This window comes from Schistocerca gregaria, chromosome X, assembly GCF_023897955.1.
Source record: "Schistocerca gregaria isolate iqSchGreg1 chromosome X, iqSchGreg1.2, whole genome shotgun sequence".
In the NCBI taxonomy this organism is placed as follows: domain Eukaryota; kingdom Metazoa; phylum Arthropoda; class Insecta; order Orthoptera; family Acrididae; genus Schistocerca; species Schistocerca gregaria.
Window position 1 is genome coordinate 77,625,788 of NC_064931.1, and position 20,837 is coordinate 77,646,624.

The 20,837-nt window shown below is 51.1% G+C and overlaps 1 protein-coding gene across 1 annotated transcript in view; it reads right to left on the reverse strand.

Annotated features, from left to right (window-relative positions):
* Window positions 1–19,663, reverse strand: part of LOC126297910 (cell surface glycoprotein 1-like) — a 33,561-nt gene extending 13,898 nt beyond the window's left edge. The window contains exons 1-4 of the mRNA XM_049989218.1: window positions 19,472–19,663; window positions 13,151–13,282; window positions 11,588–13,075; window positions 10,714–11,349 (exon numbers count right to left, since the gene is read on the reverse strand). Coding sequence (XP_049845175.1) covers window positions 10,714–11,349; window positions 11,588–13,075; window positions 13,151–13,282; window positions 19,472–19,663 — 2,448 coding nt within the window. The remainder of the gene's footprint in view (window positions 1–10,713; window positions 11,350–11,587; window positions 13,076–13,150; window positions 13,283–19,471) is intronic.
* Window positions 19,664–20,837: the final 1,174 nt, after the last annotated feature.

Genomic DNA, 20,837 nt, shown 5'->3' on the forward strand with positions numbered 1-20,837 from the left:
CTCCCCTCGTAAGAATTTAGTATCTCCAGAAGTTCAATGATAACTGACCTATTGAATCCTATAATGCTTGATCGTAGCAGTGACTGAAAGTTGGTAATTAAAAATCCGGAAAATCACACATTCAATACCAGTCCAAAGGAGATAAGACAGACTATAGCCTGGACTCTGCGAGTGTGAAATCAATTTTACTGCTCTGCCGGTGGCCCGCCCGGCTAGCCGAGCTGACTAACGCGCTGCTTCCCGTCTCCGGCACGAATCCGCCCGGGGGATTAGTGTCGAGGTCCGGTGTGCCGGCCAGCCTGTGGATGGTTTTTAGGCGGTTTTCCATCTAGCTCGGCGAATGCGGGCTGGTTCCCCTTATACTGCCTCAGTTACACTATGTGGGCGATCGCTGTGCAGACACTGTCTTCACGTATGCGTACACCATAACTACTCTACCACGCAAACATTTGGGGTTACACTCGTCTGTTATGAGACGTTCCCACGGGGATGCACTGGGGGCCGAACCGCAAAATAACTCTGTATTTGGTGTGGGGCGGCGGCGGGTTGAATGGACTGCTGTGACCTGTTGTGGGGTTGTGAATCACTGAACGCTACAGCTGGGCGAAGCGTTTACCCCGGTTCAATACACACACCCTCTGGCGATGCTACCAATTATGCTCACCGTACGTAAGACTGGGACGTGCCGAGCGGCACTGTGCAGACGTGCCAGCCCCTTCGTGAAGGCGGAATCGCCAGCACTCGAGAAAGGCTCACAGATGCAGCACCCACAACCGCGCCGCTATGTCGAGTGTATCCGGACTCTTTCGCGTCCTACCCGCAAGAACTTGTTTGACGTGGACACCTTCGCGTCCTACCAGCCAGTGCCTCTCAAGCGGCGCCAGTGGTGCCTGTCGCAACATTACGGACCATCGCGGCCCAACCACGAGGTGTCCCTCCGACAGAGAATCCTGTCAGAAACGGCGCATCTTATCCAGCCTCTAACGACAACATGAAACTGCTACCAAAAAGTATTCATTTCGACACTAAGATCTGACATCACACATCTTTATAACAACCACAACTTCTCTCACCAATGTCCATTGCCTCGCAACTGGGTTTGAGAAATTCAGAGGGGAACGCTACGAGGCTCGAGCTTGCTTTCGGTGGGCTGCATTTTCTACAAGCGGCAGATACTAATTATCAAAAGTCAGATAAACGTGGGAAAGTCGCCGCTGACTCCTTCACGTGGCGCTGTACCGCTCGAGGCCGGACATTAGCTACCAGCAGTTGTTGTTGGAGGACAATGTTTGCCGCCCCTTGTAGCTAACTTCTCAGAATATTACGGCGCCCAGGATGTGTTCCTACACATTGGTCACTGAGCTTCTCGGCCGGAAAGTTTACTGTCGCTCTATCTCGAATCCTTTGAACATTCACACGCACCCCACGCATTCACAGTCCATTAAAAACGGCCATAAATATAATAAGCCATAAATATAATAAGGAAAGACGTGCAAATTACACGGGGCCACTCACTGGTCTTTCTCATATCGGTAACATTTTCCGTACCGAATTTCCCTTTTGTCAGCCTCAGTATGATTAATATATTCTAATTATTAATGAAATCGGCACGCACAAGTCTTCCCAACGTGTTTTGCAATCCCAACACAGTGGGTGGATTAACTAGTATCTTCGCCGGAAATAACCCTTTATTCATCGATTTCTAGATATTTTTGTGTTGCCAGGATTAGCATAGTTCTCTGGGGATGCATGATTGCTTCTGTCAGTGTACAGTCCGTGAGGAGGCTCCTTTCAAATAAATAAAAGTTGGACAGATCATGGTGGGATCTGCAAAAGTTGTCAATAGTACGGCAATGTGATCTACACTGAATATTAATTTGTGAAACACGACAGTAAAAACTTATTTAACTCCCTCAAGTCTGTAAACAGGTACATAGCAAAGTTGTTAACAGATAATGTTCCCAATTTGGATGGACGTGTTGCAGATGAGTCCAACATTGCTTGACTGGGAAGTCACCATGTATATGCTGGTAAGATTTTTATTTGTTCTGCTTATTACAAAAGTAAGCCATACATGGTGACATAGGAATGCAGAATAAGATTCATAGGAACGCACATTTAAATTAAAATCATATTCAGGCGATTTCCCTACGTCTGTCGATTAAGATTCTTAGTCAAGCTGGTGATCCATCTGCCAGTCAGGAGAAGCTCTACATTATGACCACCGACCTGCTATCGATACAAACCTGTCCAGGCTATAGCAGAGTCACCTCGCGAGGAATGACTGCAAGTCAGACACACGCACGTTGCATGTCGTATCCGTGTATAGAATGGGGAATGCGCGCGATCTGTCTGACTTCGACCGAAGGCAGATTGTGATAGCCCGGAGACTCGGCACGAGAGTTTCGGAAACTGCACGACTTGTCTGGTGTTAGAGGAATGCTATGATGAGTGTCGTCAACATGTGGCGAAATCAAAGTGAAGCCACGTCCAGACGTCGTTTGGTTGGGCAGCCACCCCTCATTACAGATGCTGGACGTCGTAGGCTGGGCAGTCTTGTAAAACAGGACAGGCGGCGAATTGTGACAGAACTAACCTATGATTTGAATGCTGGGCTGAGTGTAAGTGTGTCCGAATACAGAGTGCACCGAATACTCCTAACGATGGGTCTCCGCAGCCGACGACCCATGTATGTCCAGTGTTGAAACCACGACATCGATAACTACGACTGAAATGGGCAAGTGACCCTCGTCACTGGACATTGGCCCAGTGGCAGAGCGTTGAATGGTCTGATGAATTTCATTACCTTTTTCATCATGCCGATGGGAGGGCGAGAACCCGCCGTCTTCCAGGGGAACAGCTCCTTGACACCCGTACTGCTCGACGGAGAGATTCTGGCGGCGGCTCTATTATGCTCTGGGGAACGTTCACATGGCCATCCATGGGTCTAATGGAGCTAGTGTAAGGCACTATGACAGCCAAGGAGTATCGTACACTGATTGCAGACCACGTCACCGCTTCATGACGATCATGTTTCCCGATGACAGTAGTATTTATCAGCAAGATAATTCGCCATGTCACAAGGTCAGGAGTGTGATGGAGTGGTTCAGGGAACACGGTGGAGAATTCAAGCATATGCGCTGCCGCTCCCCTTCCCCACCTCACCACATCTGCACTGCATTCACCACTGCAACTGCTGTGTTCGGATGCAGGCTGAGTTGGCATTTCTTCGCTCCCAGCTTCAGGCAATGTTGGCTTTCGTCACACAGCTTGAGGCTGTTGCCAATGGGCATCACAGTGGGGGTCCGGATAGGGGTTTGTCGGGGACGGCCAGCTCGTCCCACACATCCCCCGATCGGACTACGGCTGTGACTGCCCGGGATACTGCCCACATTGAGGCTGATCCCTCACCTGTGGTAGAGTGGGAGGTCGTCTCGACATGTGGCAGGGGGCGAAAGACATTCCGCAGGGCTGAACGGAAGGCCTCCCAAGTTTGTCTGACGAACTGGTTTCAGGCTCTGTCTCCGGCTGATACTGATGTTCGGCCAGAGATGGCAGCTTGTTCTGTTCCAGTGGTTGCCCCTCAATCTGCGAGCTCCAACGTCAGGCGCGTAATGGGGCTCCTTAGCAATATGGCAGCAAGACAGTGGAAGAAAACCAATCTGCACTCCGTGTGCATACCGGAGGGAGTCATTCCAGATGTGGAAAGGGTCCTTCCGGTTGTCATGAAGGGTACAGGGTGCACCCATCTGCAGGTGGTCACTTATGTCGGCACCAATGATGTGTGTCGCTATGGATCGGAGGAAATGCTCTCTGGCTTCCAGCGGCTATCTGATTTGGTGAAGACTGCGAGTCTCGCTAGCGGGATGAAAACACAGCTCACCATCTGCAGCATCGTCGACAGGGCTGACTGCGGACCTATGGTACAGAGCCGAGTGGATGGTCTGAATCAGAGGCTGAGGCGGTTCTGCGACCGTGTGGGCTGCAGATTCCTCGACTTGCGCCAAAGGGTGGTGGGGTTTCGGGTTCCGCTGGATAGGTCAGGAGTCCACTACACGCAGTAAGCGGCTACACTGGTAGCAGGGGTTGTGTGGCGTGGACTGGGCGGTTTTTTAGGTTAGGTGGATTCGGGCAAGTACAGAAAGGGCAACAGCCTCAAAGGGTGTGGGGCAAAGTCAGGACATGCGGGGACCAAGCAGCAATCGATATTGTAATTGTAAACTGTCGAAGCTGCATTAGTAAAGTACCGGAACTTCAAGCACTGATAGAAAGCACCGAAGCTGAAATCGTTATAGGTACAGAAAGCTGGCTGAAGTCAGAGATAAATTCAGCCGAAATTTTTACAAAGGCATAGACGGTGTTTAGAAAGGATAGATTGCATGCAACCGGTGGTGGCGTGTTTGTCGCTGTTACTAGTAGTTTATCCTGTAGTGAAGTTGAAGTGGATAGTTCCTGTGAAATATTATGGGTGGAGGTTACACTCAACAACCAAGCTAGGTTAATAATTGGCTCCTTTTACCGACCTCCTGACTCAGCAGCATTAGTGGCAGAAAAACTGAGAGAAAATTTGGAATACATTGCACATACATTTTCTCAGCATATTATAGTCTTAGGTGGAGATTTCAATTTACCAGATATAGATTGGGACACTCAGATGTTTAGGACGGGTGGTAGGGACAGGCCATCGAGTGACATTATACTGAGTGCACTATCCGAAAATTACCTCGAGCAATTAAACAGAGAATCGACTCGTGGAGATAACATCTTGGACCTACTGATAAAAAAGAGACCCGATATTTTCGACTCTGTAAGTGCAGAACAGGGAATCAGTGATCATAAGGACGTTGCAGCATCCCTGAATATGGAAGTTAATAGGAATATATAAAAAAAGGGAGGAAGGTTTACCTGTTTAGCAAGAGTAATAGAAGTCAGATTTCTGACTACCTAACAGATCAAAACGAAAATTTATGTTCCGACACTGACAATGAGTGTTTGTGGAAAAAGTTTAAGGCAATTGTAAAATTCGTTTTAGACAGGTACGTGCCGAGTAAAACTGTGAGGGACGGGAAAAACCCACCGTGGTTCAACAACAAAGTTAGGAAACTACTGCGAAAGCAAAGAGAGCTTCACTGCAAGCTTAAACGCAGCCAAAACCTCTCAGACAAACAGAAGCTAAACGATGTCAAAGTTAGCGTAAGGAGGGCTATGCGTGAAGCGTTCAGTGAATTCGAAAGTAAAATTCTATGTACCGACTTGACAGAAAATCCTAGGAAGTTCTGGTCTTACGTTAAATCAGTAAGTGGCTCGAAACAGCATATCCAAACACTCCGGGATGACGATGGCATTGAAACAGAGGATGACACGCGTAAAGCTAAAATACCAAACACCTTTTTCCAAAGCTGTTTCACAGAGGAAGACCGCACTGCAGTTCCTTCTCTAAATCCTCGCACGAACGAAAAAATGGCTTACATCGAAATAAGTGAACAAGGAATAGAAAAGCAACTGGTATCACTGAACAGAGGAAAGTCCACTGGACCTGACGGGATACCAGTTCGTTTCTACACAGAGTACGCGAAAGAACTTGCCCCCCTTCTAACAGCCGTGTACCGCAAGCCTCTAGACGAACGGAAGGTTCCAAATGATCGGAAAAGAGCACCGGTAGTCCCAGTCTTCAAGAAGGGTCGTCGAACAGATGCGCAAAACTATAGACCTATATCTCTGACGTCGATCTGTTGTAGAATTTTAGAATTTTTTTTGCTTGAGTGTCATGTCGTTTTTGGAAACCCGGAATCAACTCTGCAGGAATCAGCATGGATTCCGGAAACAGCGATCGAGTGACACACAACTCGCTTTATTTGTTCATGAGACCCAGAAAATATTAGATATAGGCTCCCAGGTAGATGCTATTTTAGTTGACTTCCGGAAGGCGTTCGATACATTTTCGCACTGTCGCCTGATAAACAAAGTAAGAGCCTACGGAATATCAGACCAGCTGTGTGGCTGGATTGAAGAGTTTTTAGCAAACAGAACACAGCATGTTGTTATCAATGGAGAGACGTCTACAGACGTTGAGGTAACCTCTGGCGTGCCACAGGGGAGTGTTGTGGGACCATTGCTTTTCACAATATATATAAATGACCTAGTAGATAGTGTCGGAAGTTCCATGCGGCTTTTCGCGGATGATGCTGTAGTATACAGAGAAGTTGCAGCATTAGAAAATTGTAGCGAAATGCAGGAAGATCTGCAGAGGATAGGCACTTGGTGCGGCGAGTGGCAACTGATCCTTAACATAGACAAATGTAATGTATTACGAGTACATAGAAAGAAGGATCCTCTATTGTATGATTATATGATAGCGGAAAAAACACTGGTAGCAGTTACTTCTGTAAAATATCTGGGAGTATGCGTGTTGAATGATTTGTAGTAGAATGATCATATAAAATTAATTGTTGGTAATTCGGGTACCAGGTTGCGAGTCATTGGGAGAGTCCTTAGAAGATATAGTCCATCAACAAAGGAGGTGGCTTACAAAACACTCGTTCGACCTATACTTGAGTATTGCTCATCAGTGTGGGATCCATGCCAGATCGGGTTGACGGAGGAGATAGAGAAGATCCAAAGAAGAGCGGCGAGTTTCGTCACAGGGTTATTTGGTAACCATGATAGTGTTACTGAGATGTTTAACAAACTCATGTGGCTGACTCTGCAAGAGAGGCGCTCTGCATCACGGTGTAGCTTGCTCGTCAGGTTTCGAGAGGGTGCGTTTCTGGATGAGTTATCGAATATATTGCTTCCCCTACTTATACCTCCCGAGGAGCTCACGAATGTAAAATCAGAGATTCGAGCGCGCACGGAGGCTTTCAGACAGTTGTTCTTCCCGCGAACCATACGCGACTGGAACAGAAAAGGGAGGTAATGACAGTGGCACGTAAAGTACCCTCCGCCACACACCGTTGGGTGGCTTGCGGAGTATTAATGTAGTAGATGTAGATACAAAGGTACAGAAGGGGGGAGAGGACGGAGCCTTGGGGCACACCGGCGGAGGGAAAAAGGTGTAGGAATCCGTGCTATGCATGGTGACGTAGGAAAGACGGTGGGAGAGAAAGGGGCAGATCAGACGGACGCAGTTAATTGGAAGGGCGAAGGTTTGGAGCTTGAAGAGGAGACCGGAATGTCATACGCGGTCATAAGCTCGTTTGAGGTCCACGGTTAGGAAGATAGTGGAGCGACGGGAATTAAGCTGGTCGGAATGGAGATGAGTGAGGTGAAGGAGAAAGTCGTCGGAAGAGAAGGACGGCCGAAAGCCACACTGGGTAACGGGAAGGAGGCGGTTCTGGCGGAGATGCTGGTGGATGCGTTGGGTGAGGATAGATTCCAGGACCTTGCTGAAGACCGAGGTAAGGCTGATGGGACGGTAGGAGGAGACGGCGGACGGCGGTTTGCCAGGTTTAAGGAACATCAGGATACCGAAGGTTTTCCACAGGTCGGGGTAGTGACAGGTGGACAGGACGTCATTGTAGAGCCTGGCCAAGGTGGAGAGGAAAGAGACAGGAGCTTCACGAAGGGTACAGTAGGTGACACGATCGTGACCAGGTGCGGTGTTGCGATTTGTGCGGAGTGTAGCAATGAGATCCTGTGTAGTGATGGCGGTATTGAGTTCCGTATGTCCAATGTTGTCCAAGTACTGAAAACCAGGTGCGAGGGGAGGGACAGAGGTGTCAGTTCGATCGCGGACATCCGGGAAGAGGGAGTAATAGAACTGGGGATCATCGGGGATGGAAAATTCATCGGAGAGGTAGGAGGCAAAGTGATTGGCCTTACTAAGGGTGTCAGGGAAGGGGTGATCATCATGGAGAAGAGGATAGTAGGGGGAGGGTTGAGTTTCGGTAAGGCAATGGAAGGCTGACCAGAACTTGGACGAGTTGATAGCCAGGGTAGCATTTAAACGCGTGCATGTCTGTCACCAGTCTCGGCGTTTCTTGGCCGCGAGCAAATTACGAATGTGTCGCTGGTGTTGCCAGTGGCGTCGTAGTGTGTCCGGGTCACATGCGCAGAGGAAGGCATGGTAGAGACGGCGGGATTCACGGAGGAGGAGGACGGCCTGTGGGGGTAAGGTAGGACGGTGGGGGTGGATGGCGACAGTAGGGACGTGGGCCTACACGGCCTCAGACAAGGTCTGCTGGAGAAAGGAGGCGGCATGGCTTACATCGTCAGGGTGGCGTTAGGTCAAGGGGTGGCTATCGACCTGGTATGAGGGTATCCCGGTAGGCATTCCAGTCGGCACGGGAATAGTCATGGACGTACTTAGGGGGAGGGTCATTACGAGGGTCAGGGCGGGGGCGACGACCATCTGAAACGGTGAGGAGGACAGGGAGATGGTCGCTACCAATAGGCTCCAGGACATCCACCGTTATGCGGCCAAGGAGGTTGGGGGAGGAAAGGATAACATCGGGAGTGGAGTTGGATTCGGTGCGGGTGTGCTGGGGGATTGGGACGAGGTCGCCTTAAAGGGAGAGAGGAACCGATGCCACCGCCGTAACTGGGCGGAGGAACGACTATAGATGTTGAGCTCGGCGGCGATAACGTAGGAGGAGAAGGTACAGTCAATGTGGGAGAAGAAATCGAAGGGAATAGGGGCGTTAGGGCGGACATAGATGGTGGCGAAGGTAATGGTAAGGCCGGGGAAGAAGAGACTAAGGATCAGGTGTTCAGTGGGCTCGGGAAGGAGAGGTTGGAGCCGAACGGGGATCTGGAGGTGGTGACCAATGGCAACTCCGCCATGTGCAATCGGGAGGGGATTATCGGAGCGGTGAAGGAGGTAGGGCTAAGTGTGGACGGTGTGGTGGGGTTGGAGGAAGGTTTCATTGAGGAAAAAGGCATCCACACAGTGGGTGGCAAGGGTGAGCAGGAAGAGGTTCTTGTTGGCGGGAAGGGAGCGGATGTTGTTGAAAATGATACGGTACTGTTGCGCCATGATCGGGATTTAGTCAAGGGTGTCAAGATGGGAGAAGGTGAAATGGGCCTGGTTGTTGGAGTAGGTGGTGTACATTTTAAGGTGGAAAACGAAACGGGCGGCGAGGGATATCTGTGGAGGGTGTGGGGGCGCTGAAAAGGATGAACATTCTGAAGGACGATGGTGAGGAATCTGATGATGTCCTCAGCGTTAGGGGGTGGGCGAAGGGAATTGCCGGGAGGGGTGGGTGTGTCCAGAGGGCAGACAGGAATGGTGAGTTCAGGAGTGGTAGGAGGGGGTCGGGCCTAACATTTCTGGTAGTAAGTAGGATGAGGGAGGTTATAGGTATTATAGGAGGGGGGGACTGGAGATTTGGGTACTGCCGTAGAAAGTGGGCTTGCCTACATTGCGGGCAGGTGGGGGCCTCGCGGCCCTCTGATGTTGGGAGTGTTGGATTGAGGAGGGGAACAGTAAGGGTCAACTGGGTTGTGTCGGTGAAAGAGAAGGGCACCCTCCTTCAAGAGACGGGGAAGGAGCAGGGGTAAGGGAGGCATTGGGTCCAAAGCAGGTGACAGGGATGCAGGAAAGGAGGTCTGTGTGGAGGGTAGGGCTGGGGGAGGAGATGAGCACCGAATCACGGCGAGGGGTGAGGAGGGAGATGGAGGCACCAGAAAAATTCTGGCAAAGGAAGAGGGTGAAGAGGGTGAGGTTCCAGGCTTCAAGAAAGGAGGGATCAGGATGGGAGAGAAGGTAGGAGGAGGAGGAGGGGGGGGGGAGGAGGAGGGGGTAGGTGGGGAGACATCCATGGCATCATGGGTTGGGGAAGGGGGACGAGGCGGAGCCTTTTTGGGAGTAGAGGAGGCAGGGGTGCCACTGGGGCGCTTGACGGTGGCGGAGGAGGTGTGGGGGATGGGAGCGACTGGAATGTGGCGGGGAGTGGCAGGTCTCAGTGCTGGAGGTGGCGCCAGAGATGGTGAGGGCGGTGGTGAAGGCGACGGTGAAGATGATAACGATGACGATGATGGCGAAGGGGAGAGTTGAGCGTGGGCCGTAGCCCTCAGAGCGACCACCCTAGCGGGGACCACAGAAACGGAAGGAGCAGAGGGAGGGAGTGGAGGGAAGGGATCAGAGGAGGTACAGGAGGGAGGAGCTGGGGATGGGGCGACAAACAGGGAGGGAGATGGGAGAGTGAGGAGTGGGGGGATGGACTGAGGGGGGAGTGAAGTGGCACACCACGTGATAGTGGTGGCAGCGGCTGAGGGGGAGGTGTATATGATGGCAGTGGTGGTGGCTGTAGAAGAGGTGGTGGGGGTTGACATTATGATAAGAGAAAAAACACAGGACAAGACAAAAAAGCAACGAGAGACACAGAGGAGAATGGGACGGAGACTGACGAAGGAGAGTGGTGCCAAAGCCCCACTCTGCTGTCACTGGCGGGGCGGGGCGGGGGGGGGGGGGTGCGACCCGAATGGCTGTCCGGCGGGGATGCCTCCATGCTGCTGCTGGTGGTGGTGGCGGTGGCAGCTAGGACCACTGCTGGCTGCTGGCTGGGACCGCTGCTGGCTGCGGGATGTGGGCGAGGACCACTGCTGGCTGTGGGCGAGGACCACTGCTGGCCTCTGGCTGCTGGCTGGGAACGCTGCTGGCTCCAGGCTGCAGGCTGCGGGCCAGGACCACTGCTGGCTGCTGGCTGGGAACGCTGCTGGCTGCTGGCTGCTGGCTGGGAAAGGTGCTGGCTGCGGGCTGCAGTTGAGGATCACTGTTGGCTGTGGGCTGTGGGCGAGGACCATTGCTGGCTGCTGGCTGCTGGCTCCTGGCTGCTGGCTGGGACCGCTGCGGGCTGCGGGCTGCAGGCGAGGACCATTGTTGGCTGCGGACTGCTGGCGAGGACCGCTGCTGGCTGGGACCGCTGCGGGCTGCGGGCTGCAGGCGAGGACCATTGTTGGCTGCGGGCTGCAGGCGAGGACCACTTCTGGCTGCTGGCTGGGACCGGTGCTGGCTGCGGGCTGCAGTTGAGGACCACTGTTGGCTGTGGGCTGTGGGCGAGGACCATTGCTGGCTGCTGGCTGCTGGCTCCTGGCTGCTGGCTGGGACCGCTGCGGGCTGCAGGCGAGGACCATTGTTGGCTGTGGGCTGCTGGCGAGGACCACTGCTGGCTGCTGGCTGCTGGCTGGGACTGGTGCTGGCTGTGGGCTGCAGGCGAGGACCATTGTTGGCTGCGGACTGCTGGCGAGGACCACTGCTGGCTGCTGGCTGGGACCGCTGCGGGCTGCGGGCTGCAGGCGAGGACCATTGTTGGCTGCGGGCTGCTGGCGAGGACCACTTCTGGCTGCTGGCTGCTGGCTGGGACCGGTGCTGGCTGCGGGCTGCAGTTGAGGACCACTGTTGGCTGTGGGCTGTGGGCAAGGACCAATGCTGGCTGCTGGCTCCTGGCTGCTGGCTGGGACCGCTGCAGGCTGCGGGCTGCAGGTGAGGACCATTGTTGGCTGCGGGCTGCTGGCGAGGACCACTTCTGGCTGCTGGCTGCTGGCTGCTGGCTGGGACCGGTGCTGGCTGCGGGCTGCAGTTGAGGACCATTGTTGGCTGCGGGCTGCTGGCGAGGACCACTGCTGGCTGCTGGCTGCTGGCTGGGACCGGTGCTGGCTGCGGGCTGCTGGCGAGGACCATTGTTGGCTGCGGGCTGCTGGCGAGGACCATTGCTGGCTGCTGGCTGCTGGCTGGGACCGGTGCTGTCTGCGGGCTGCAGTTGAGGACCACTCCTTGGCTGTGGGCTGTGGGCGAGGACCATTGCTGGCTGCTGGCTGCTGGCTGGGACCGGTGCTGGCTGCGGGCTGCAGTTGAGGACCACTGTTGGCTGTGGGCGAGGACCATTGCTGGCTGCTGGCTGCTGGCTCCTTGCTGCTGGCTGGGACCGCTGCGGGCTGTGGACTGCAGGCGAGGACCATTGTTGGCTGCAGGCTGCTGGCGAGGACCACTGCTGGCTGCTGGCTGCTGGCTGCTGGCTGGGACCGGTGCTGGCTGCGGGCTGCTGTTGAGGACCACTGTTGGCTGTGGGCTGCTGGCGAGGACCACTGCTGGCTGCTGGCTGCTGGCTGGGACCGCTGCGGGCTGCGGGCTGCAGGCGAGGACCATTGTTGGCTGCGGGCTGCTGGCGAGGACCACTGCTGGCTGCGGGCTGCAGTTGAGGACCATTGTTGGCTGCGGGCTGCTGGCGAGGACCATTGCTGGCTGCTGGCTGCTGGCTGGGACCGGTGCTGGCTGCGGGCTGCAGTTGAGGACCACTTCTTGGCTGTGGGCTGTGGGCGAGGACCATTGCTGGCTGCTGGCTGCTGGCTGGGACCGGTGCTGGCTGCGGGCTGCAGTTGAGGACCACTGTTGGCTGTGGGCTGTGGGCGAGGACCATTGCTGGCTGCTGGCTCCTGGCTGCTGGCTGGGACCGCTGCGGGCTGCGGGCTGCAGGCGAGGACCATTGTTGGCTGCGGGCTGCTGGCGAGGACCACTGCTGGCTGCTGGCTGCTGGCTGGGACCGGTGCTGGCTGCGGGCTGCAGTTGAGGACCATTGTTGGCTGCGGGCTGCTGGCGAGGACCACTGCTGGCTGCTGGCTGCTGGCTGGGACCGGTGCTGGCTGCTGGCTGCTGTCTGGGACCGCTGCGGGCTGCGAGCTGCAGGCGAGGAACATTGTTGGCTGCTGGCGAGGACCACTGCTGGCTGCTGGCTGGGACTGGTGCTGGCTGCGGGCTGCAGTTGAGGACCATTGTTGGCTGCGGGCTGCTGGCGAGGACCACTGCTGGCTGCTGGCTGCTGGCTGGGACCGGTGCTGGCTGCGGGCTGCAGTTGAGGACCATTGTTGGCTGTGGGCTGTGGGCGAGGACCATTGCTGGCTGCTGGCTGCTGGCTCCTGGCTGGGACCGCTGTGGGCTGCGGGCGAGGACCATTGTTGGCTGCGGGCTGCTGGCGTGGACCACTGGTGGCTGCTGGCCTGGACCGGTGCTGGCTGCGGGCTGCAGTTGAGGACCATTGTTGGCTGCGGGCTGCTGGCGAGGACCACTGCTGGCTGCTGGCTGCTGGCTGGGACCGGTGCTGGCTGCGGGCTGCAGTTGAGGACCACTGTTGGCTGTGGGCTGTGGGCGAGGACCATTGCTGGCTGCTGGCTGCTGGCTCCTGGTTGCTGGCTGGGACCGCTGCTGGCTGCGGGCTGCTGGCTGCTGGTTGCTGGCTGTGGGCTGTGGGCGAGGACCACTGCTGGCTGCGGGCTGTGGGCTAGGACCACTGCGGGCTGCGCGCTGCTGGCTGGACTGCTGCACGTCGACGGGCTGGTTGGTTGGCACCTGCAACACCTATCGCTTCGATTGGTACCGTAATAGCACAATCGAAGGGCGGTATTCAAACGAATTACCGCCGGAGATGCTGATTCCCTCTCTCATTACAACTACTTTTATACACGATTGTCATGCGCAGTCACTGACGTTTTGCTGTCCAGCGCCATCTGTCGCACATTTTGTGAACTTTTTTTTGTTCTAATAAAACCCCATGTCATTCCAAGCATGTGTGTCAATTTTTACCCCTCTATCTACATTATTCCGTGGTTTATTAAGTTTTCAAATTTCTACTGACTTTTTGATCACTCTGTATTTGGATCGCCGCTGTTGACAGGAGGGCCTCATCAGTCTGAGTCTCAGTTAGTCAGTCAGGGCCTCAGTCGCTGGTGCACCAAGCTGCATCCTAGTTTGGCGTCTGTCATTCATCGCTTAGTGTGACTTGTACTTCACCAGCAGTGAGGCTAACATGGGGTATTAGTGAAGACCTTGTAGCGCAACACATGGACTCATAGAGATAAGTAGCTTCCTGCAAATATGCTTCTGGGGTTTGCTGCTGGATCGTATTGTGTAACTCGCACAATACTTCATTGATGCAACTGCTCGCCAGCCGGAGTGGCCGTGCGGTTCTAGGCACTTCAGTTTGGAACCGCGTGACCGCTACGGTTTCAGGTTCGAATCCTGCCTCGGACATGGATGAGTGTGATGTCCTTACGTTTCATATCGGAGTGCGATCGGCCGTCATCTGACTCCGCCGCAACCAGAAGGAAAGGCAACCTGTTAGTGTCCAGCAACAATGGTAGATCGGAAGGAATCTGGGTTGTACATCCGAACCTTCGCAACTTTAGTGTAGGTGACAGGGAGTACTGTAGGTGTCACGAGTGGTGCTACATCTCCTACCGACATCTGAATGTCGCGTGTGTGGAGGCAATCCGACCAGACTTGGCTCACCTCACCACCCACCAAGTTCGAATCTGATCATCGTACGTTACGATCGCCAGACGTCGCCAATCATCAAATAAGAAAGCAGATGTCTCATCAGTTTTAGTTTAATCTGACGAAAGCCATTGAAGACGTGGTATGTCGCGAAGGTCTGCCATTTTTCTACGACTGATGACGTCGCCGTAAGGTCGACATCTAGATACGACCACGTCTTTTCGTACCTCAAAAGGACGTTCGAAAACACAGAGGGGGTTGAGGCCGAACCCTGCGATCGACCAAACAGCTCCGATGTGGCCATCAGGGTACCTGAATTTCAGTCCCTGGGTGAAGCGTCGCACAACATCAGCGCAGACTTCTTCGGTCTGTAGTATAATGTACACGATGGTGCTTGTGATGGAGAAGTGAATTCCTACATCTTGAGGTGCGAGATGAAGTTCGTCACGTATTAACTGTTCCATTTCGCGCTCTCAAGGTCATGTATGTTCCGCTTGAAACGCGATATTCATAGTCGCACAGTGGTAAGACAACACCACTGCAGGTCAGCACTTAAGGGAAGACAACAACATAGTACCGCGCGCTAACGTTTAAACAGCAACACGCCTGCGGATCGCTGCTTAGAGAGGCGAATACGTCCTCCTCGTTTCACGGCTTTGGAAGAAAGTACCATCTTGATCGTCGCACGGAAATTCAAGCGGCCTGTCCGAAACCGAACGAAAGAGATATACAAAAATTTTACATGGGACGGTAGTAAGCATTGAACCCGAACCAAACACTGAGCAGTTCCGTGCGCTCTCACCCGAGCTATGATAACAACTGATATTAATCGTATCTGACAGCCCGCTCGATTCTGGCGCACAATGGCCTGATGGGCTAACTTCAGTGCTAATTAACACGGAAAAGGCGCAACGTAACAATTATTTCTGAGCACAACCTACCCTGCAACACACCTACAAGCTTTTGAGACTGTTCCTGACCGTAATGCATATGATGTCTCCCCTATGAGTCGTCAAGCGCATTCTCTGGTGATTCAGAATATATTAGTTTTTCCAAAGTGTAGCTGGAGACAGCCCTGTGTTTACCATGTGTTTCTTGCGACGCACATGATAGATGGAAATCGTCGGTTTATTTCCCGTTAAAAACGGGTTCGAATCCTGCCTCGGGCATGGATGTTTGTGATGTCCTTAGGTTAGTTAGGTTTAAGTAGTTCCAAGGGACTGATGACCTCAGAAGTCCCATAGTGCTCAGAGCCATTTTTTTTTGAGTCACGTAAGACTAATGCCTGTTTTATATCCTGAACGGTTGCAGATACCGAAACGAGGCTTTTGGCAAATGGTAATAATCTAAGTGGCATGTATTTTGGTATGTGGTAAAGAGTCTAGAGTCTTCTATCGCTCGAGATACTGAAGCAATCTTTTTAATGGAACCACATACTTTTCATAACTGCATTCAGTAGCCCTTGGAAAGATACTTACAGTGATACAGCGCTTGTCAATATTGACTTCGAAACCTTTCGCAAATAATTCCCAGAAACGTACTAAAATTGGAAAGCAATAGAGTCTGCTGCTGTGGTGTAAACACCGCCAGCAGAGGTCTCATGCTAGGCCCAACCGGTACACGCAGCAGCGAATGCTTCCGCTACTAAGATCACTCATTGCCTGTACGACAACAGTACAGAGTCAGCTATAGTTTTTGTTTCCGGAACTACTGCATGTGCTAGCTTCTGTCGCATCAGTTGAAGCCTAGGAAAACTATTTCAAATGTCTGCAGGTTTCCAGGTGTTTATGTGAACAACTGAAGTTACTTGAGGCAGTAGTCCATTTAAATCTTCCTCGTTGCTGCCTACTTGTCAAAGCCGAAACAGAAACTTCGGTCGTTCATACTTCATATACAGCCCTATTCACGGAAAAAAGTAACTAATGCATTAACTTTCTTAGATTGGAAAAACAAAAATAATACCTGACCTGTCTCTGCCTCGAGACGTCTGAATGCCTCTTGAAGATAAAACACGTGCTGTCGCACGAATGTCTCTATAGACAGTACTCAAAATTGTAATTACATGGAAATCACTTAAAATAAACCAAACGTTTTATTCAGGATGACTGGCTACATTCACCCACAATATATATATATATATATATATATATATATATATATATATATATATATATATAATTTTTTGTGCTCAAATTGTTTACCATCGACTAAAGAGCACATTTGTATTCAAGAGGAGTCAAATTAGAGGACCTTGCCGGTCATGGTACCGCTGCATTCTATCCTGTCCAAAGTTTAGGAAACTTTTCATTCTGTATTTGCGTTGCAACACGCAAACAGTGAGCTGGGCAGCCGTCGTGTTGGAGCCACGTAATTGTCGCTTATCTAGCAGTACGGTACCTCTTCTAGAAGAACGGGTAGAAAGTTCGTAAGAAGGTGTGCATACGTATTTCCATTGTATACTTCTGGGATGATGCAAGGCTCCACAATGGAATTTCCTATGATGACGCAACATACACCCATGTTCCACGGTCGTTGGTATTGTATCTCATAAAGCCAGCGTGGACTTTCCGCTGACCACTAGTGCGTGTTTCCTAAATTCACGTTGCCATTGTTCGTAAGCCTTGCTTCGTCGATAAAGAGCACTACGTTGGAAAAACGTAGGGTCGTGTCGCAGGCGCTGCAGTGCAAACCGCCAAATTCTGTATGAAGTTCGAAGTCATGTCTTCGGCGTTCATGATGTAGCGACAGATGATAGGGGAGGAATTTGTCGATGATGATAGATACGGATGACGCTCCTCTGGCTAATCCCACATTTCTTGGCCATACGTCTCCTGCCACCTCGCGTATTGATAAGCTTAAAAGTCAGAACAGCTTCTTCATGTGCTCTGTCAATTACAGTCTTTGCCCTTTGACTTTGAAGCTGCCTGTTCGCGCTAGTGGCCTCATAACTCATGAAAGTGCCTGGCACGACGGCCAGCTACGATCAGGAGAGACATTCACATACTGCCGGACCGTTTCGACAGCCTTTCTTTGGCATTCGCCGTATAAAAGTAGGATGTCTAACTTCTCTTCATTGACGTATATGTCTGCATGAAAGGAATGTTGAAGCGGAATAGGCGACACCGTTCCTGGTACTTCTACAGTGAAGGCAAGTAAACGGTCGAAAGCTTGAAACAACGACGTAGCCTTGCAGGAGTGTGCTTACAACGCAACATCCCATACCGGCCGACGTTCTTTCAGTTTTAGAATATTTCAACCTCAAAGTTAACGAGCTTTATTGTCAACTGAAGGAATCCGGGTTCGATTCCCAGCTGGTAGAAGATTTTCTTCACTCGGCGATTGTGCGTTATGTTGTCCTTAGGTTCGTATCGTCGTAACTAACAAACTCGTCTCCAGTACACTATCGTATCGTCTTCCATTACTGACGTGGCTGAATGGGCACGACCCGCAAGCCAATAAACTGAAATAAATAAAATAAAAGCAGTATGCCATTGTACTCGTCTTTTTAAGCGCTTTCAGATGCTGTAAACAAAAGTATATCATTCTATTTTAAAAAATCTTCCTTTCTTCAATATGTCGATCGATACAGGAGTAGGAAAGACTCTTAATCACATAACAAAATTAGTACCCTTTTGCGCACAATCGTCTGCCGAGAACCACGTTTCGATATGTGGAGTCGTTCACGAGATAAAAGCTGTGAGACTTCTTACATGATTCACGGTATGTGCAGGGTTGAAAGGTATCCTGGCATGGGACGCCACAATGAAAGTTCAAATGGTTCAAATGGCTCTGAGCACTATGGGACTTAACATCTACGGTCATCAGTCCCCTATAACTTAGAACTACTTAAACTTAACTAACCTAAGGACATCACACAACACCCAGCCATCACGAGACAGAGTAAATCCCTGACCCCGCCGGGATCAATGAAAGTTAACACGTTTGGGGACTATATAAAAAATAATTGAGAATGTATGAAAAATCGTCTCTGTAGACAAAACATACATGTGCCATTACGTTTGTGTTGAAAGTGATGTTTGTTTACATTTTCGGATTGTGCATTCCTGCCCATTCTGAGAGCCCCAGACATAGATAGGTGCATCGCTGGCCAATTGAGTTTTTCACGTTTTGTTTCGTTTCAGAAATATGAGGTGTCAGAGTTAGGTGGAACACCCTTTAATATTTTTCACCCGTGGGATTCTAGGTATTAGAACAGACGTCTCAAGTCTTGAAAATGGTTATGAACATTCTGTAATTCAGTTGATGTTTCTTGAAGTGCTGTCCGCATTTCTCATAGATTTGTCTAGGTGTACATTTCTTCTTAAACAACTTGAAACACTTCCACGACTCTGTGTTTTGCTTATAGAGTTCGCACGGTTTTCCTCCGCCTAATTTAGTTGGCTCGTTGGCGAATTAGCGAAAGCTTAAATGTTTGATAAGCGGAAGTTGAAATTCCTTTGCATTGCGCATAATAGCACCTATTGCTTCCTGCACTACAAATACAATTTTTCGCAAAAGACCTAACTTAACAATAAAAATGTCCAGTGAAGTTCCAGTGACTGCTTATGTGCTGAAACGTTTCCTCAGAAACGTTGACGGGTGATATTGAAGATGTGGTATTTGCAAAATACTTCCTACTGCGATAGGAAACCAGAGCGCTGAGAAGAAAATGAGAGTACTTGTTTGTACAGCACTGATTTGACGTACGCAGATTCAGAGACAGCAAGCACTGATACCGACGTCTGACATTAACGACCACTTCAGTAGTCTTCGTTTCTCGCGCTTGACGCTTGTTTGAGCTCTTTGCGGTATTATATAACACCTTTGTGGTTCAAATCGGTCTGATCACTGTGGGACTTAACTTCTGAGGTCATCAGTCCCCTAGAACTTAGAACTACTTAAACCTAACTAACCTAAGGACATCACACACATCCATGCCCGAGGCAGGATTCGAAACTGCGACCGTGGCTATTGTCGATGGGGCAGCCTTGCTAACACTGTGAGTTCGTGATGTATTTCCCGGGTTCGTATTTTTAATTTTATTAAGAAGTGACTAATTACTAAGATTTCAACATTTGCGTCCGATGTGCACATAACCAGAATGGTTTCATTATCAGTTAAATGGGCTCAGTCACCCACCGTCAAAAAACCTGTGACCTCGCATGCGAAGCATGGATCCCGAAAAACGCATTCACACACAGGGAAGCAGCGAGCTGCAGGACGTGGCGTCCACGCCGCTTCTGGGTCGATGTGGCAGGTTAGTACCAGAGGCCGACAGCAGATGGTGCACAGGGCGTGGCCGGCGTAGAGAGCCTGTATAGGCCTATACAGACTCTGTAGGCCGGCGTAGAGAGCCTGTATCCCTATACAGGCTCTAGGCCGGCGTGCCTGCTGCTGCCTCTCACTGCTGCTACTGCCCACTGCCAAGCTACGAACGTAAAAGCCAGCAATAATCATCAGCCCCGGATCTGCAATATTTCCGAACCAGAAGAAAAACTTGATAGTGCCCCCCCCCCCCCCCCCCCCCCGCGAGCGTTTGAGATAGGACGTTAAACATTTTAAAAAAAATATCGATCTTTCAAAAATATGTTCATTTTGTAGCGCACATCTTTCTGAAGAGTTTGATATATAAAATATATACGTTCGAGGAAATGCAAAACATATTTCGTCTTAAGTGTGCCTAAGTGCAGTGTCTCTAAACACAGCGTTAGTCTATCGCACGTCACGTTATTTCGCTCTGTGGAAGTCAAAAGTGTATATTTTGTACTGGAAACCATCAAACCAATTTTCAGGACAGTGGAAGTTAAAATGTCCTGTGGTACCTCTCCCGCTACCAGTCGGCCGGTTTGACATCCTACCCCCTTTTCATTAAAAAAAAAAAATCCTCGCAATTAACACTCGATGGGATTATTTGTGACCGGGAGAGTAACAACTCTTCAGAAACTTTGCGCTCTTTATTGCCTATTAGCTAATAACTTTCTCTTTAGTGTAATATAAAATTAAATATAGGAAATACACACACCAAAATAAGTTTTTTATCACCTCAGTTCAGAGAGTTTCGGAACCTGCAGAGAAAATTGGAATAGAGATCAACATAAACATCATTTCCGCCCTTTCTATTGCTCATGAAAACCACACATTACATATTGTACCACCATACAGCGAGACCTTCAGAGGTGGTGGTCCAGATCGCTGTACACACCGGTACCTCTAAAACCCTGTAGCAAGTCCTCTTGCATTGATACATGCCTGTGGCATACTATCCACAAGTTCATCAAGTCACTGTCGGTCCAAATTGTCTCACTCCTCAGCGACGATTCGGCTTTGATCCCTCAGAGTGGTTGGTGGGTCACGTCGTCCGTAACACAGCTCTTTTCAATCTATCCCAGGCATGTACGATAGGGTTCACGTCTGGAGAACATGCTGGCCACTCTAGTCGAGCGATGTCGTTATCATGAACGAAGTCATTCACAAGATGTGTACGATGGGGGCGCGAATTGTCGTAGATGAAGAGGAATACCTCGACAATATGCTGCCGATGTGGTTGCACTATCGGTCGAAGGATGGCCTTGTATCGTACAGCCGTTACGGCGCCTTCGATGACCACCAGCGGCGTACGTCGGCCCCACAT